Below are 17,954 nucleotides of genomic sequence, written 5' to 3'. Positions count from 1 at the left end.
GCCTATTGTTCCTCAATAAACAATGATGTCCTCCGAGTCCGAATAAATAGGATATGGTTTGACAGGCAGCTCTAAATGCTTTCCCAATCAATGAGACATGGTTATAAAAATTACGTTTCATTCAAAAAGTTGAACTTGAGGGGACACTTTGCCTTCTCTCTCGAAGCGAAGAGATCCACCCCGGGCCTTCTGAACCAAGCCCAGAGCTGAGCCACAACCCGAGGATGAAGGCTCCACTCGCCCAGATGAGGCCCACCTCGGGACATCAAGTCAGCCCCAACCCTACTAACACAATCAGGTTGCAGCAATGTTGCAGAAACGTGCAATTTAGACTTTTGTATGGTCCACTCAACGTCAAGTTAAACGTGCATGCAACGCAAACGCGGTATCTGCACACAAGTTGCTGCAACGTGCAGGTCCAACGTGTCTGCAACGTGCCTGCAATGTGTACACAACGTTGTGATTTCCGCGATGATTTCGATGTATATTGCTGCAACGTTGTATACACGTTTATATACTTTGTTACGTTGCTGCAACGTGGTCTACACTTCCGTTGGCTACATTTATAATTTGCATTACAAAACAAATCAGCTCCTTGCACAAGCTCCACTACTTCCTGAAACTCTACAGGCATATTTCTTTACCGTCCTATACTATTGGATAGCAATAGCGATGAATCCGGTGTGCAGCACACCTGATCAATCACTTCCATCCACTAGTATAGGACAGGAAAGAAATACGCCTGTAGAGTGTCAGGAAGTAGTGGAGCTTGTGCAAAGAGCCTATTAATGTCATAGTCAATGCAGCAAGCAAAATTATGGTACAAAAGTTATGACACAACACCATTCAGTCAAGAACAATTTATTTTATTAAAAAAGTACACAATGTCTGGCCTGCAACATGATAAACAAGTTTAAAAACAAAAAGGATTTAAAAAAAAAAAATTCAAAAAGTTATTTACAAAAAAAGTTATTTAAAAAAAAAAAAGGCAGGCTGTGCTCAGATGGGGGGGGGGGGGCTGTGCTCAGATGGGCTGCGGGTGGGCGTCAGATGGGCTTGGGGGCAGCTAGGAAGGGAAGTCTTCCTCATCAGAATGCTGGGCTGTGCTCAGATGGACTGTTCTTGGATGGGCTGTGCTCAGGCGGACTTCTGCAGATACCTAAAGACACAATGAAATGGCCGTAAATACACAACGCACATACATGCACAAAAAAGTGGTACACAATCTTTCGAACCATGCAGTGTCACTGGGTAGGAGAAACCAAAAAAAAAGACATCACTTACCCTTCTGCATTTAGCAGGGGCATGTTTCAATGTCTCCTGCAGCTGGGCGGCCACCTACGCCATCATAGCCTTTGGCATGGAGACCATCACTGCACCTTTAAGTTATCAAGAAAGGTAATGGTTTCAATTCACATCGGTCATGGAACAAAGACGATGTATTAAAAAATATTCAAAATATGAACCATTTCTTACGTGTTAGAATATTGAAGAGTGTCATACTCTTCAGTGGCTTCTTCCCCTTCTTCCCGTGCACACTGTAGGCGCTCCACACCGCATGTGTGGCTACAGCTGACAGCACCCGCCGGACTGTGTCCGCCAAGTCTCTGCCACCAATGGCACCTAGGTATTGTGTCTGCAAAACAAAGACAGTCATTTACTGTACCCTTACCTGCACTGCAAAAATAAGACAAAGTTCCGCCCTGCAGACACTCACCATCTTCCTCTGATGTTCCCGGTCCTTCAACCTGGCCTCACAGACCTGCAGCTCCTCGTCCGTTTGGGCAGGGTTCAGTACATCCAGCACTTCTCCCTGGGCTCCAGACTCCACAGGCCGCGTGCTCTGGGCCAGTTCCCTCACAGTCCATGCAAGCTCACGGAGTTGCTCCCGCATCTCTGAGAACTGCTGATGTACAGACCTCTGGAAATCTAGATAAACACAGATGTGGCTATAAGTACATTGACATAAAACTAAATGAAACTCAAAATATATCCCTGCATGCAACATGAAGTAGTCCCATACCAGCATCTGCAGAGCAGCATCGATTAGGTAGAGGGGTACATGGAGTCAATGGTGCTGGAGCCGTTTTATTGGGCGACGGCATCACAGACCTAACTGAAAAACAAAAGGGATAAAGGAAAGGGATTAGCAGGAAACTGTATGGTGTTGGCAGCATGCTTTGGCTTCTGGCATTTGAAGGAAAATAAATTAAGACATTAACAGGTAGACATCAAAACACCACAGCAGTACATGCCACTCTTACCTGGTCTGGCTGGGGTGCTATACATGAAGCCTGGGCTTGCATGGTTTTCGCTCACAGGGGATGAGCTCGGAAAATCTGCAAGATGAGTAAATGGTATTCCATCTAAAAAAGCCAATCACAGAGCTAACTGAAAACCTAAAGGGATTAGCAGGAAACTTTATGGTGTTGGCTTTGGCTTCTGGCATTTGGAGGGAAACTAAATAAAGACAAGACAGGTAGACACCACAGCAGTACATGCCACTCTTACCTGGTCTGGCTGGGGTGCTGTATGATCTGGCTGGGGTGCTATACATGGGGCCTGGGCCCCGCTCGCCCACATGGGACAAGCTTGGAAAATCTGCAAGATGAGTAAAATGGTATTCAAAATAAATAAAAAATAGTCCAACTATCAGTGTGCAGTAGGCATAGACATTTCATTTCAACACAAACATGCATACCTGGATTGTACAGCACACGTGGATTGTACTGGACCGCTGGCAGAGGCCTTTCAACTCCGGCACCTGGCACCTGGTCTTTGGCCTGCATAGTGGGGACCAATGGCTGCCCGGGGCTTGGAATATGTAGTGGAATATCAGTAAATTAGCTCAGATTACTCGATTTCAAAAGTACTACTCTTTTGGGACTGTTGAATGCACTTTAGTATATTACCTTCGTCACTGGAGTGATAGCGTGTGTTCACGGACGGTTCACTGCTCAAAGACTTTTGCCATGAGCCTGGCACCTTCGTAATGATCTGTGTGCATAAAGTACCATAATCAATACATTTCAGCCATCCTTTTTTCCTCAGAATAATGAGTCATGATCTTCCCCCCACCCCCATCAGTATTTTTTAATAGCTTAAAATGCAAACAGTACCAGTTGTGGACTTTGGGAAAACCCGGACTCTGTGGAGTGCCCAGCCAGGGTTAGGTTCCACACAGCTCTTTATCCGTTGGCTGACTCATTCATTGGCCAGGAACACATCTGCAACTGTGAGTGAAACCATTAGTAGCCGCTTCCCTGTACAATTGAAAAGTAGCACACCAAACACACAAACATGTTCTTACCCCAACCTTTTTGGAGAGCCAGGATACTGGGACAACCGACAGTGTCCTCCCCCAGAAACTCCACACTGCAATAGTCTGCCCAATAAACAAAAAAATATTAAGTTTATAAACACACAAGGACCCTATGGGAAAGTAGGCAGAGGGGAAGAAGCGACTAAAACAACAATTCAACAAGTCAAACACATATTCACATTTCCCTCAGTCCAGCGGCCATTTTAGATTGCGTGGTAGCGTGGTAGCGTGCTAGCTAGCATTAGCTAACGTTAGCTAGCTATCATTAGGCTTCCAATTCCTGAACTTAGTTTAGCGTGCAGGTTATGAGTTACTTCTGTTTACTTAAATTATTACCGGTAAGTAAACAAATAAATAGCTAAACCAACAGTCAAATCAATGTAATTTGATGAGGAAAAAAACCCCGAGGTAACTGGTATAACTTACCAGAGATGAGGTGCGCACCACACTGTGGTGTTGGTCCCCAATCTGCTCTCTTTATGGCTTTAAACCACAGCTTTCGGCGGTTCCTCTGAAAAGGGTGACATCTCGAGGGGATGCTGAAGAATCTGAGGCCATCATCTTGTCCTTTTCTGTTTGTACAGTTCACAGCAGCTTTGAGGCATAATTAGCTACATGAAACGAGTAGCTAGCGAGTTCGTTCCTCGTTCGCTCGTTCCTTTTTACCGAGAGGCTGCGTGCTCGCTCTGCTGTGACGTAGGCGGCGACCCCATCTATAGGGAGGGAAAGTGATCTCATCGCCCCCTAGTGGAAGCGTTCCACAATGCCGAGAGAATGAATGGGTTTTCTCATAGACACGTCTTTTGAAAAATGATATCTTGGTCGACACCGAAAAGTTAGACTTTTTTTTAATTAATGAAAAAGCATTCAATTTATAACAAACAGGGAAATATACAATCAATAACATTTCTAAGATGCGTTATTAACCTCAACATACAGTACAATATGAAGGATATAAGCGAAAATTTTAAAAAATTAAAAAAGACAGGAGCAGTTTGGCAAAGAATCCTGCCTACTTTAACTGTGAACCAGCAAGCAGTGACGTCACGGGATAGCCCGATTGCTAGCCTAATGCTAGCCTAATAGGACTTTAATCCAATGTCACTGCAACGTTTATTTAATGACGTTGCAGGGACCCATATTGCAAATGTTTCTGCAACGTTGCAGAAAAGTCTAATTAGACTTAGGAGGGTAAAGTTATTTTCGACCTTAGATGGACGTTGTCACAACATCGCCTGATGGTAACGTTGCAACTTACCTAAGTACAACTTATGTGCAACGTTGCTGCAACCCACTGTGTTAGTAGGGAACATTCAGTCGGCTGGCTTTGTGTTGCGTTGTCAAGATGAGATCTCCTTTATATTACATTTAGATTGCCGAAACAAAAATGAGCACTAGTCAAGATCAAAGAGAGATTTTGTGCATTTTCTCATTCTTGTTTCATAACATACATATAAAAACATGAACAAGATATCAATGTTTAGTCAAATGCATAAATACAAACTGGAAAACACAGTGACGGGATGTGTGTGTACTCACGTGACGGGATGTGTGTGTGTGTGTGTGTGTCTGCTCTTCTCTCCTCCACCCTGCTCTCCTCCACTCTCTTCTCCTCCATTCTCATTTATATCTGCCCTCTCGCTCTCTGCTTCACTCTACTCTCCACACGCCTCCACTACCTCTGCCTGTCTAGTCTGATATGGTTACATTTAAGAATGAGTAACGTTAGATTATTGATCACGCAACCAGTAAGAGCATTAAAATATTGTACTTATGTTAGCCACCAACATCAGGCAACATATTTTACAACTGGATGGTATTTATATCTAGCTAAATCCTCAGCTGTTATCTGACTATCTTCCTCATCCACCTTTCTCTTCTTTGAGAAATATCTCAACAAACTCATCTGAAAAGGCAACCAGGGATATTTCAATAGCTTCTAAACATCGTTGGCAATTATTCTACCAATGTTTATTGAAGTAACGTCTGTATGATTCACTGAGTTCGCTTACCAAGCTAACTTGGCTAATGGGTGACGTTTGCTAGTTGGAACATTAGTGATAACATAGCTAATGACAATTAATTGCCATTGGACATCAATAGAGAATATAATGCTTGTTTAAACGGTAACGTTAGCTACAATCTATCTAACTTAAGGTTGCGTGTCCACTGACAAGCTGTATTTTAGAGCTGGCGCTGTTTTCTCGTAGTTTACAATCAGTAATGAGCTCTAGGGCGCTATAGGGACGAGCTGTGTTCCAAGCACTTTTTAGCGCTATAGCGCCGTGAGCTCTAGGCTTTTTTGCAATTGAAAAAAGTTGAACTTTTTGAGCTAGAGCGCAGGCTGTAAAAGGCTGTTCTGATGATGACAGCGGTCGGTTTTTGGCAAAACTGCAGACAGCAAACGTTAGCACTAGCCACCATTAGTTAGCTATCTAGGCTAGTTAATCTGCAGTCTGCAAAAACACGACACTCACATTTGAACGTGAGTTCAGCTACTGTACCTATATTACACTTTAGTTTTTCACACATGGCGATGACAGGTCAAATTCTCCTGCATCTCAGCAGCAGACGTTAGCTAAAATGTTGATTGCTGAATGCAGAAGTTGGAAGATTCAACTTTGATTCCCTCATTTTAGGTTGATTCTCATTGGTCTAGACGCTTCTTTCAAGAGACAATGGCCTATCATCATAGGGGGAGCACCAGGAATAGCCAGTCAGATTCCAGTGGGGGCCAGCCCCCCCCCCCCCTAGCTCCGCCCCTGCTTGAAGTGCTCAGTGCAGCAGCCCAAAAAAGTATGCGCTCTGAACACTTGGAACTGCAGCACAGCTAGCTAGGGCTTGTGAATTAACCAACATTACACCTTTAATTCCGAAAGAAGCACTCATAATTATTTTCATCGTACAGTCGACTACCACGATAACCGGCCTAGCCGCCAGAGGGCGCTGTGACTCAACAAAATTGCCAAGAGCATTTGAGCAGATCTGGACCGGTGTTTGTCCTCCCAGCAGAAAAACGGCAACATCTCAGGCTAGGAGTGTCCTATCGACTCACGGTTTGGACTGGCGTACTCTGGGGACTCTCAGCTATATGTGCTTTAGGCGGGTGTGCTTTCCTAGATCAATCTTGTATTAACTAAGATATTTGCTGGGAAAAATATTTTATATATAGACAGATTGAGCCTAAACACCTGTAAATTTGTGCTTTCATGCCAAATAAGTTCCTTGTTTGACTGCTGTTTAGCGCCGTCGCGGGAGTCTCCCAAACAGAATAAATACCGCACACACATACAAGATATCCGCTGGAAAAATATTTTTCTCATGGACAGAAATACGAGGATGAGAAGTTCTATTTTGGGAGGCTTGTAGAGAGGTAGTTGTTGCTTCCCTCTAGTGGTCGGTCGGAAGTATTAATAACTCTATACATTCACAACTAAAGAGAAAAATTATTTGTGGATCTGCCCCGTTATTCGCATCTAAATCTATTATGTACCAAGTATGAACCTCATAGGGTTATTTGTTTTCGAGCTACGGTGCAAACAAGATGCCCATCAAGCCACCCACATACACATCCAGTCACCCACCCACCCATCAAAAAAAAAATCAATCAATCACACACACACACACACACACACACACACACACACACACACACACACACACACACACACACACACACAGAGACAGCAGTGTACACCCTACTTGCTACTAATTGCTATTAACTAGCTTCTTAAAATGCAATCACTAGCTAGCTAGACACAATAGCCAGTCAACTGTGAACACATACAGTAGGCTATGTTTACTGAACTCTCCCACTTTTTTCTTTACTTTTAACTTCAAATATGTGTACATGTCCACATAAATCACTGTGTCTTGGTCTACGTACTTCACCACCTAAAGGGAAGTGCATAGGGCAGGTAATGAAATTTGGCCAGAGCTATCAAAAGATAAACAGCTGAATGTGATACTGTAGCCATCAGCCTTTAGCCTGGCTGGCCTGGAGGGTGGTTGAGCACCACAGTAAGTGCTTCTATCTGGGAAGGCGCGTCCAACTCCTCTACTGCATTTCTCACATAGGTGTATGAATTCATCACATATCTTTCTGGTTGCTCCCAGTGCAATGCCACAGGTCCTGTCACCCTTGTGTTGGTTTCCTGTCCTTTTGTTTGTGTATTGCCATTTTGCCTGTGTACTATTATTGCAGTGGTGTGCTATGAAGACTGTGGTGACGGTCTCTCTCCCGGTCTCTGGGACAGCAAGGCCTTCATGTTGCGCTCTAATCTCTCCCCCTGGTGTGCAGGATATGGGGGCATGCAGGGACTCCAACCATGATGGACTGACTGTATTCATACAGTACGAGTAGGGGAGAGTGTGTGTGCTCATATGTGTGCATATGTGTTCAGCGTATTTGTGTCTGTCTTTTTTATGTCTGTCTTTTAGCTTGTGTGTGTGTGTGTGTGCGTGTGTGTGTGTGTGTGTGTGTGTGTGTGTGTGTGTGAGAGAGAGAGAGAGAGAGTGTGTGTGTGTGTGTGTGTGTGTGTGTGTGTGTGTGTGTGTGTGTGTGTCAGCTGGCCCATATCTGTATTTCCACAGTTCATTGCCCTTCCCTTGCAGAGCTGTGCCTGATGACGGGGGCACCACGGCCACTTCCCACCCTCTCCTACAGGGGGCGCCGTGCTGACAGAGGCTGGAAGTGACCATCACCCAGCAGCCCTGTAGCAGAGGGACGCTGGGGCTCAGGGGGCCTTTAGAAAGCCACAGGGACAGACAGCGAGGAGCTGTAGAGGAAGCATATTGAAGAGTATAAGTACAGATCATTTAGATATTGAGCAGCATGTATGGCTGTGAACTCCCTCTCAGTCCTTATTGCTCTTCCTAAAGTCCTAAAGAGTGTTGTCTGTCTAACACACCGTTGGGCCCTAACAACAAACAACATAGAAAACGCCCGATTATTCTGGGCTGCAGAAGGGAAGTGGGCCAACCTCAAGTCCTGTAGTGGTTTCACAAGACCTGTAGTGGTTTAACAAACCCTGTAGTGGTTTCACAAGTCCTGTAGTGGTTTCCCAAGCCCTGTAGTGGTTTCTCTTATAGTCAAATAAACCTTGAAAAGGCATGTGCATGTCCATATTAACCTGTCTCTCTCTCACAGCAGGTGCCTCTAGCCTTGTCCATATTAACCTGTCTCTCTCTCACAGCAGGTGCCTCTAGCCTTGTCTCTCTTTCTCAGTAGAGAGAGGCAGTGAGCAGTGCTCAGCGGGACTTAGAGGTCGGAGGTTGAGGGTTCAGGGTAAGACTCTTAGTTTGCTGCCTGGGATCCTTCCTTCTTCGCAGGATGTTCTCTCCTCCTTGTCCCTAACCTGTCCTGAACCTCCTGGGTCCCTGTCTCCTCCTCTCACACTCCAGCTGCTCTTTGGTGTGTCCAGTCCATGGTGTGTCCTGTACCTGGTGTGTCCTGTACCTGGTGGTGTTTGTGTGTATGCGGTGTACTGTGCTCTCTCTCTCTCGTGTGTAATATCGAGTGTTTGTGAACTCCTTTCTCCTCTCAAATTGATCCTTTTTTTCGGGGAATCTTCTTGTCTCTGCTCTTCGTTGCTCTCTGTCCTCGCCTCGTGTCTCAGTCACTAGTTTCTTTCCAGGAGTGGTGCTGGTTCTCAAGCCTGACCGGCCGGCCAAACTGAACCAAAACCACAAATATTGAAAGAAATAAAAAAATAAAAAAATAAACGTGATATTCCCTGAACTCTGCACGACCTATTAATCCTGGTTTAACCATAGCCTCTCTATTTGTGTGTAGAGATAAATAAACATACATGTATACGTTGTGTATATATGTATTCACGTTTTTCTGTACAAGCAATTGACTCCAACCAGATGCTCAGATAGGGTCTCTCCCTCTCCTCCCCCCTCTAATTGTGTGGACCCTCTCTCTCTCCCTCTCTCTCTCTCTCCCTCCCTCTCTCTCTCCCTCTCTCCAGGTCTCTATAGTCAGCCTTATAGCTAATGCGCTGGGCTACTCCGATCTAGGGCCCATTAAATCACTCAGGACGCTGAGGGCCTTGAGACCCCTCAGAGCTTTGTCCCGCTTTGAGGGCATGAGGGTAAGACATGACCAACCTGGCAACCCACCTGCATGCCCATTCAGCTGCTACAGCACTAGCGCATGCTACAGCACCAACGCATGCCAGCTACGTCACAGAGAGGATAGAGAACTAAAAGACAAATGGAAGAACGCAATATGAAAAAAGGAATTTATTTGGAAAACCCAACCATGTTTATTCATGAGACACTATTTGCATGGACATGAATCTGAGATGAAAGACATGATATCAAATATCCTGAACTTCACTCAAATGATATTATCATCTGGATTGACAAGACTCTGATTTGTTGCAAAGCTTTCTCATGACACTTCAAGAAATAGCGATTAAGTTGACATGTAGACTGAACAATAATGTAATTCTTATCAGAACTTGGCTATCTATTGGACTTCAAAGCCTTGATTCCTACCAAGATAACTTCTCTCCAGCAACCAGTTAATACCAGGCACCATCACCCAAAACATGCCTGATGGACTATTTGAACCTTACCCTATGCACATGTATTAGTAAGGACATTGTATACCCCTGTTAGTTAATAGTGCTTAGAAAGCATAATTGTACACATAATTGATTATGTTATTATTTAAATTCCATCGATCTTTGTCTCCTCTCCAACTTCTAACGCTCTGCCACACCCTAATCTGACCACACCCCCCCCCCACACCTGACTCTGACCACTACCCCCCCTCACCCTACTCTGACCACCCTCCCTCCCCCACACCCTAATCTGACCACACTCCCCCCCCCACACCCTAATCTGACCACCCTCCCCCCCTCACCCTAATCTGACCACCCTCCCCCCCCAACACCCGACTCTGACCACTACCCCCCCCCCTCACCCTACACTCCCCCCCCACACCCTACACTGCCACCCTCCTCTCCCCACTACCCCCCCCACCCTCCTCTGACCACCCCCCCCCACCACTCCCCCCACCCACCAGCCCAGCTCTTTGATGCCACTAGAGTGTGGCCCTAGCTGCCCCTGCAGCTACACACACCACCACCACTCTGACCCCCCCCCCCACACACACACACACACCACCACCACTGTGACCCCCCCCCCCTCCCACACACACACACACACACACACACACCACCACTCTGACCCCCCCCCCCACACACACACCACCACTCTGACCCCCCCCCCACACACACCCACCACCACCACTCTGACCCCCCCCCCCACCACACACACACACACACACACCACCACTCTGACCCCCCCCCCCCCCCCCCCCCACACACACACACACACACACCACCACTCTGACCCCCCCACACACACACCACCACCACTCTGAACCCCCCCCCCCACACACACACACACACCACCACCACCACTCTGACCCCCCCCCACACACACCACCCCCCCCCCCCACACACCACCACCACTCTGACCACCCCCACACACACCACCACCACTCTGAACCCCCCCCCCCCACACACACACACCACCACCACTCTGACCCCCCCCCCCCACACACACCACCACCACTCTGACCGCCCCCCACACACACCACCACCACTCTGACCGCCCCCCACACACACACCACCCCAGAACGGGGACATTGATCGTAGCTTCTGATTCAAAATGAATCAAACTGATTCTTCAATCTAAGCAAATATGCCTCCCAAACATTTACAGCATGCATGTTCCCCTGAATGCACACTGTTACTGTGTGAGAGTCATGTTCCCCTGAATGCACACTGTTACTGTGTGAGAGTCATGTTCCCCCTCTGGAAAAGACCACAGGAAAACTGCACATGTACTGTAAACAACAACAGCCACTGATGGTAGTAGTAGTTATTTTGGATAGGACTTATGTACACTACTAACTTCTTCACATAATTTGTCAGTAACTATGATGGAAGCTACAGTATTTGTTGCCCGGAGATGCCCTGGCTACAGGATGTGTGGGTGATCAAAAGCAGATTGCCCAGAGGAGGGAGCATGGCTCTGAGTTGTGCCTGTAGACAGGACCATGCAGGCCAGGCTGGGTCCAGCTGCCCAGCCCACAGCTGCTGGGCCTGAGGTCTGTCTGAGCATTGACGCTGTGCTGCTGACCATCTCTGCTTGTGTGACCGACCGGTGGAGGAGAGGGGCGAGGGAGGGGAGGGAGGGAGGGAGGGAGGGAGAGGGAGGGAGGGACAGAGGGAGGGAGGGAGGGAGAGAGGGAGAGAGGGGGAGGGAGAGGGAGAGAGAGAGAGAGGGGGGGGGAGGGAGGGAGGGAGGGAGGGAGGGGAGGGGAGGGAGAGAGAGAGGGGGAGGGATGGAGAGAGAGGGAAGAGGGAGGAAGAGAGAGGGAGAGGGGGGGAAGGAGGGGGGAGAGAGAGAGGGGGAGGGAGGGAGGGAGAGAGAGAGAGAGGGAGGGAGGGAGGGAGAGAGAGGGAGAAGGAGGGAGTGAGGGAGGGAGGGAGAGAGAGAGTGAGGGGAGGAAGGGAGGGGTGGGAGGGGAGGGAGAGAGGGGAGGGAGTGAGTAAAGGAGGGAGGGGAGGAAGGGAGAGAGTGAGGGGAGGAAGGGAGGGGAGGGAGTGAAGGAGGGAGTGAGTGAGGGGAGGGAGGGAGGGAGAGAGTGAGGGGAGGAAGGGAGGGGAGGGGAGGGAGGGAGAGAGGGGAGGGAGGGGAGGGAGGGAGAGAGGTGAGGGAGGGAGTGAGTGAGGGGAGGGAGGGAGGGAGGGATGAAGGCTGCTGGGACAGACATGGAGGATCAGCTGGTTGAGATACAGGGCGAGCTGCACCCTTATCAAACCATTCACAGGATAACAAGTAATAAGGAAGTCATTCATCTAACAAATAATAAGGAAGTCATTCATTCATCGGTATAATAAATTAAACTTAGGATATTTAATCCATTACTTACTCACAGAGCTTTCCTGTATGAAGCCTCAACACATTTTATATACCTAAATACAATACACTGACCTGGCAACACCTAAATACAACACACTGACCTGGAGGGAAGTACACTTACTGTACAGGGTAATATTCCAAATGAACCATCATGATTGGCAGCTCTCATACTGCTGATGATTGTCAAGCCTGGTCCTGGACTAGAGATTAGTGAGATTAATGATATTAATGAGATGACTCTCCCATTGCATCTCCCCTGCCTGTCATACCAGACTCATCTAAATCTGGGGAACTGGCGAATGCATGACCAGTACCTCTGAGAGGACGTGTGTGTGTATGACTAGAGTGACAGTGCTGTTGTATGGCCTGGCTGATGTGTCTCTGTGTGTGTGTGTGTGTGTGTGTGTGTGTGTGTAGGTGGTGGTGAACGCGCTGGTGGGAGCCATCCCTTCCATCATGAACGTGCTGCTAGTGTGTCTGATCTTCTGGCTCATCTTCAGCATCATGGGGGTCAACCTGTTTGCCGGCAAATACTACTACTGCTTCAACGAGACGTCCGAGGAGTACTTTGAGGCGGATGTGGTCAACAACAAGACTGAATGCTTTGCGCTCATAAATGCTAATTACAGCGAAGTCCGGTGGAAGAACGTCAAAATTAATTTTGACAATGTGGGCGCAGGATACTTAGCTCTGCTGCAGGTGGTGAGTGCTCTTTCCTGTTGGAGATGCTGTACTGGGAGGTTAAAATGGCATCCTATTTTTCTGTTTTTCCACCATAGGAACCTTACATGCTAATTCTCTCTGACAGGCCACATTCAAGGGCTGGATGGACATTATGTATGCAGCAATAGATTCTAGAAAGGTAAGCTCTGGAGCCCATAAATATGATCTTCTGACTAACGGTCTTGGTTTTAGTCACACGGTCTGGGTGGTCAAGCCAAGTCAATTTTATTTATATAGCACATACAAATGTAGTACACAGTGCTTTACAGAATAAATAAAAACATATATTAGTAATTGTTATTAAGAAAAGTAAAATATGAAAATAAAACAGGACTGAGCATATATGGTAAAAGATAAATAGAAAATAAGAAACAGTAAAAAAATAAAAATAAAAAAGAGTATAAAAAATATTAAAACTGAGTAAAACTACATGATGAAAGCGAGATTAAAAAGGTATGTCTTAAGATCTCGCTTAAAAGTTCCCATAGTTTCGGCCATCCTTAGGTTTTCTGGGAGGGTATTCCAGAGGCTGGGAGCGTAAAAACTGAAGGCTGCCTCCCCATGTGTCTTGGTCCTGGCTCTAGAAACTGTTAAAAGTTCAGTGCCAGAGCATCTCAGGGACCTACTTGGTGACATGTATTCAGGTGCATGACCATGGAGTGCTTTATAAACTAATTAAATAATCTTAAAATCTATTCTGAAGCTGACAGGTATCCAGTGTAGTGATGGTAAGACTGGGGTGATGTGTGCTCTCCTTCTGGTCTTAGTGAGGACACGTGCTGAAGCATTTTGTATCATCTGAAGTTGACTAATAGCTTTCTTTGGTAGACCAGATAGGAGAGCGTTACAGTAACCTAACCTGCTACTGATAAAAGCATGCATTAGTCTTTCAGTCTCTCGGCCTGGGAGAGAAAAGGTTTCACCTTAGCAATGTTTCTCGAGTGATAAAAAGATGCCCTATTCACATGCTTAACCTGATGGGCCTCAAAATTAAGATCTGTATCAAACATGACACCTAGGATTCTGACTTGGGATTGGGTGTTCAGTGTTTTTAAGTGCCCAGATAGTCTCTCCATTTTCAACTTGTTCACCAATGGTCTGTTTCATCCTGGTTTAACTGAAGGAAATTATGTGACATCCTTGCAGTTATATCTGCAATGCATTCTATCAAGTGATCAACTGAGCTGTAGTCATCGGGTGTCAGAAATATAGAGCTGGGTGTCATTTGTGTAGCTATGGTAGCTAATATTGTGCCTCATAATGACATCACGTAGGGCTACTGTATACAGACTGAAAAGTAGGGGACCTAAAATGGATCCTTGTGGGACCCCACATGTCTTTGAAGAGTTTCTTGAGCTGTGATCACCAAGGACGACAAAAAACTCTGCCAATTAGGAAGCTCCTGAACCAGTCAAGAACTGGACTGGAGAGGTCGACCCAGTTCTCAAGTCTTCCAATAAGGACATTATGATCTACAGTGTGGAAAGCTGCGCTCAGGTCCAGAAGGACAAGGACAGAGGTCATTTACAACCTTGACCAGTGCTGTCTCCGTGCTATGATGAGGGCAAAAACCAGACTGAAAAGTATCAAGGACACAATTTGCATCTAGAAAGTCACTTAACTGTTTGCATACAATTTTTTTCTAGAATTTTACCTAAAAATGGGAGGTTGGAAATCGGTCTAAAATCACGGAGGAGTGATGAGTCTAGGTTATTTATCTTCAGAAGGGGTTTTACCAGGGCAGTTTTAAGAGCCGAAGGGAAAAAGCCAGTACTGAGGGAGCAGTTAACGATGGCTAAGGTGTCCTCAGACACAGAGTTGAAAAAAGTCTTGAAAAACTTGGTGGGAATAGGTTCGAGATGTAGATAACTTAAGATGTGTTGTTCGGTGTTGTGTTCATGTTTCAGATACTGCGTGGTGTGGTGTTGTGTTCACTTTGTCTGGTCTGTTGTGTGCAGGTGGAGGACCAGCCAATATATGAGGACAACATCTACATGTACATCTACTTTGTTATCTTCATCATTTTTGGCTCTTTCTTCACCCTCAACCTCTTCATTGGTGTTATCATTGACAACTTCAACCAGCAGAAAAAGAAGATAAGTTCCTCTTTCCCTCACCTTTTCTTTGCTGTATAGTATATTGGCAATTTAAGGCACAATCACTACTTGAATGAATATGGTTAAGAAGTAATGTTCTTTGTCTGGTTGTAAGAATGAATGTGGTTAAGGAGTAATGTTCATTGTCAGTTTGGGAATGTACGGCACAATCGCTACTTTTAAGAATGAATGTAACTCATGGGTAATACAGTTCTCATTGTCAGGTTGTTAAGTAGTAATGTTCATTGTCAGGTTGTAATAATGAATATGGTTAAGAAGTAATGTTCATTGTCAGATTGTAACCAGATTTTTCTTGTCTCTTTACTTTGGAGGTCAGGATATCTTCATGACAGAGGAACAAAAAAAATATTATAACGCTATGAAAAAGCTTGGCTCTAAGAAACCGCAGAAGCCCATCCCTAGACCGCTGGTAGGCCCCGACTCACCTGGGTTATTAGACTGGCTCATTTGGGAGGTTTAGGGGTTTTTGTGAAACAGGAAGACAGGAGACAAGACCATTTGAACCAAATCACATCCCAGAAAATCTTTTTCTCAAATATCAACTGAACTCACCTGTTTTGCCTTTTCTCCTCTGCCTCTCTTCACCCAGAACAAGATCCAGGGGATGGTGTTTGACTTTGTGACGCAGCAGGTCTTCGACATCTCCATCATGATGCTGATCTGCCTGAACATGGTCACCATGATGGTAGAGACGGACGACCAGTCGGACGAGACAGACTACATCCTCTACTGGGTCAACTTCGTCTTCATCGTCGCCTTCACCACCGAGTTTGTACTCAAGCTCTTCGCGCTGCGGCACTATTACTTCACCATAGGATGGAACATCTTTGACGTGGTGGTGGTCATCCTCTCCATCGTGGGTAAGAGGAGGAAGGAGGAGGCAGGGAGAGGGAGGGGGGGAGGGAAGGAGCAGGGGAGTTTGGGGGGTTCCTCCCCCTCTATTTTCCTCAATGCAGGTTTTTGTTTGTTGTACTCTTTTATTCTAAATCTTTGAGGAGACAAGTATTATTCTAAGTATGACTGGTCATGGGTGTGCTCTGTTGCTGGTGAGCTCTAGTGATGGATGTTTTATATCACCATCAACAGTCCTCTAGGGAACACATATTGCACAAGCACCTGGCTTGCTGCTGCATTCTGATGCAACCAGACCCAGGTGTCCAAGTTAATTATGCTAGTATCTCCCCCTAGTGGTCCTCCACTCGTACCTGTGTAGTAACACTGTACTTACACTGCAGTAGACTACAGATTCAGTGTTTCCTGTACTTTGACAAATATCCGATTGTTTAAAAAAGAAAAAGTCAGCTTAACATATTTTTTTCCTTTTCTCTCTCTCTCTCCCTCTCTCTCTCTCTCTCTCTCTCTCTCTCTCAGGAATGTTCTTGGCGGACATCATCGAGAAGTACTTTGTGTCGCCAACCCTGTTCAGGGTGATCCGCTTGGCCCGTATCGGCCGTATCCTGCGTCTCATCAAGGGCGCCAAGGGCATTAGGACTCTGCTGTTTGCCCTCATGATGTCACTTCCTGCCCTCTTCAACATCGGCCTGTTGCTCTTCCTGGTCATGTTCATTTTCTCTATTTTCGGCATGTCTAACTTCGGCTACGTCAAGCATGGCGCCGGGATCGACGACATGTACAACTTTGAGACGTTCGGCAACAGTATGATCTGCCTGTTCATGATCACCACCTCCGCCGGCTGGGACGGCCTGCTTCTGCCCATCCTCAACTACCCCCCGGACTGCAACCCCCGCCTGGAGAACCCTGGCACCCCGAACACGGGCGACTGTGGCAACCCCTCGGTGGGCATCTTCTTCTTTGTCATGTACATCATCATCTCCTTCCTCATCGTGGTCAACATGTACATCGCCATCATCCTAGAGAACTTCAGCGTGGCCACAGAGGAGAGCGCCGACCCGCTGAGCGAGGACGACTTCGAGACCTTCTACGAGATCTGGGAGAAGTTTGATCCTGACGCCTCCCAGTTCATCACCTACTCCAAGCTCTCCGACTTCGCCGACACACTGGAGCACCCGCTGCGCGTGCCCAAGCCCAACACCATCGAGCTCATCGCCATGGACATGCCCATGGTGAGCGGCGACCGCATCCACTGCCTGGACATCCTGTTTGCCTTCACCAAGCGCGTGTTGGGCGACAGCGGCGAGCTGGACATGCTGCGGCAGCAGATGGAGGAGCGCTTCGTGGCGGCCAACCCCTCCAAGGTGTCCTACGAGCCCATCACCACCACCCTGAGGCGCAAGCAGGAGGAAGTGTCGGCCAAGATCATCCAGCGTGCCTACCGCTGCTACCTGGCCAGGCGGGGCTTCGTCTGCAAGCGCAAGCCGGCCAATAACAAGGTGGAGAACGGAGGGACCAATCAGGAAAAGGAGGGCACGCCCTCCACCGCCTCCCTCCCCTCGTATGACAGTGTGACCAAACCTAACAAGGAGAAGCAGGACGACAACAACGAGGGCAAGCCAGGGAGGAAAGAGAAGGCCAGAAACCAAAAAGACGTCAGGGAATCGAAGTGTTAGAGTATTGGAATAAATAATAACAGTAATAACAATAATAAATTATAATAATGTAACTTCAAGCAACACGAGAAGGAAAAACCATCTAATCCCACACAGATGTACAGATAATTTCATTTGCAAGTAAGAAAAATAATACTATTAAATAATTTTGTTTACAGACTTCATACTTGTATCGACGCAGAGAGAAGCAGCTCCGACTCTTTCAGCTTGAAGACACTTGAACTTGATTTAAACCAAACATAATCAGCGTACTGTGTGACATTGTTGCATCTAGACTACTGATCTTAACTAAAAGGGAATGAAAAACAGATGACA

The 17,954-nt window shown here is 46.7% G+C and overlaps 1 protein-coding gene across 5 annotated transcripts in view; it reads left to right on the top strand.

The window, feature by feature from the left end:
• The window catches only part of scn8ab (sodium channel, voltage gated, type VIII, alpha subunit b), a gene marked incomplete at its 3' end in the record, with an annotated part of 67,331 nt that extends 49,692 nt beyond the window's left edge, over window positions 1-17,639 (top strand). For all 5 annotated transcript variants that reach the window (XM_084445279.1, XM_084445278.1, XM_084445277.1 and 2 more), the window contains exons 20-26: window positions 9,298-9,420; window positions 12,689-12,973; window positions 13,080-13,133; window positions 14,953-15,102; window positions 15,428-15,520; window positions 15,701-15,971; window positions 16,483-17,639. In XM_084445279.1, the coding sequence (XP_084301405.1) occupies window positions 9,298-9,420; window positions 12,689-12,973; window positions 13,080-13,133; window positions 14,953-15,102; window positions 15,428-15,520; window positions 15,701-15,971; window positions 16,483-17,639 (2,133 nt within the window). The remainder of the gene's footprint in view (window positions 1-9,297; window positions 9,421-12,688; window positions 12,974-13,079; window positions 13,134-14,952; window positions 15,103-15,427; window positions 15,521-15,700; window positions 15,972-16,482) is intronic.
• Between the last annotated feature and the right edge of the window lie 315 nt (window positions 17,640-17,954).

Source organism: Borostomias antarcticus, assembly GCF_949987555.1.
Source record: "Borostomias antarcticus genome assembly, chromosome: 11".
In the NCBI taxonomy this organism is placed as follows: Eukaryota; Metazoa; Chordata; class Actinopteri; order Stomiiformes; family Stomiidae; genus Borostomias; species Borostomias antarcticus.
This window is presented reverse-complemented; position numbering and strand designations above follow the sequence as displayed.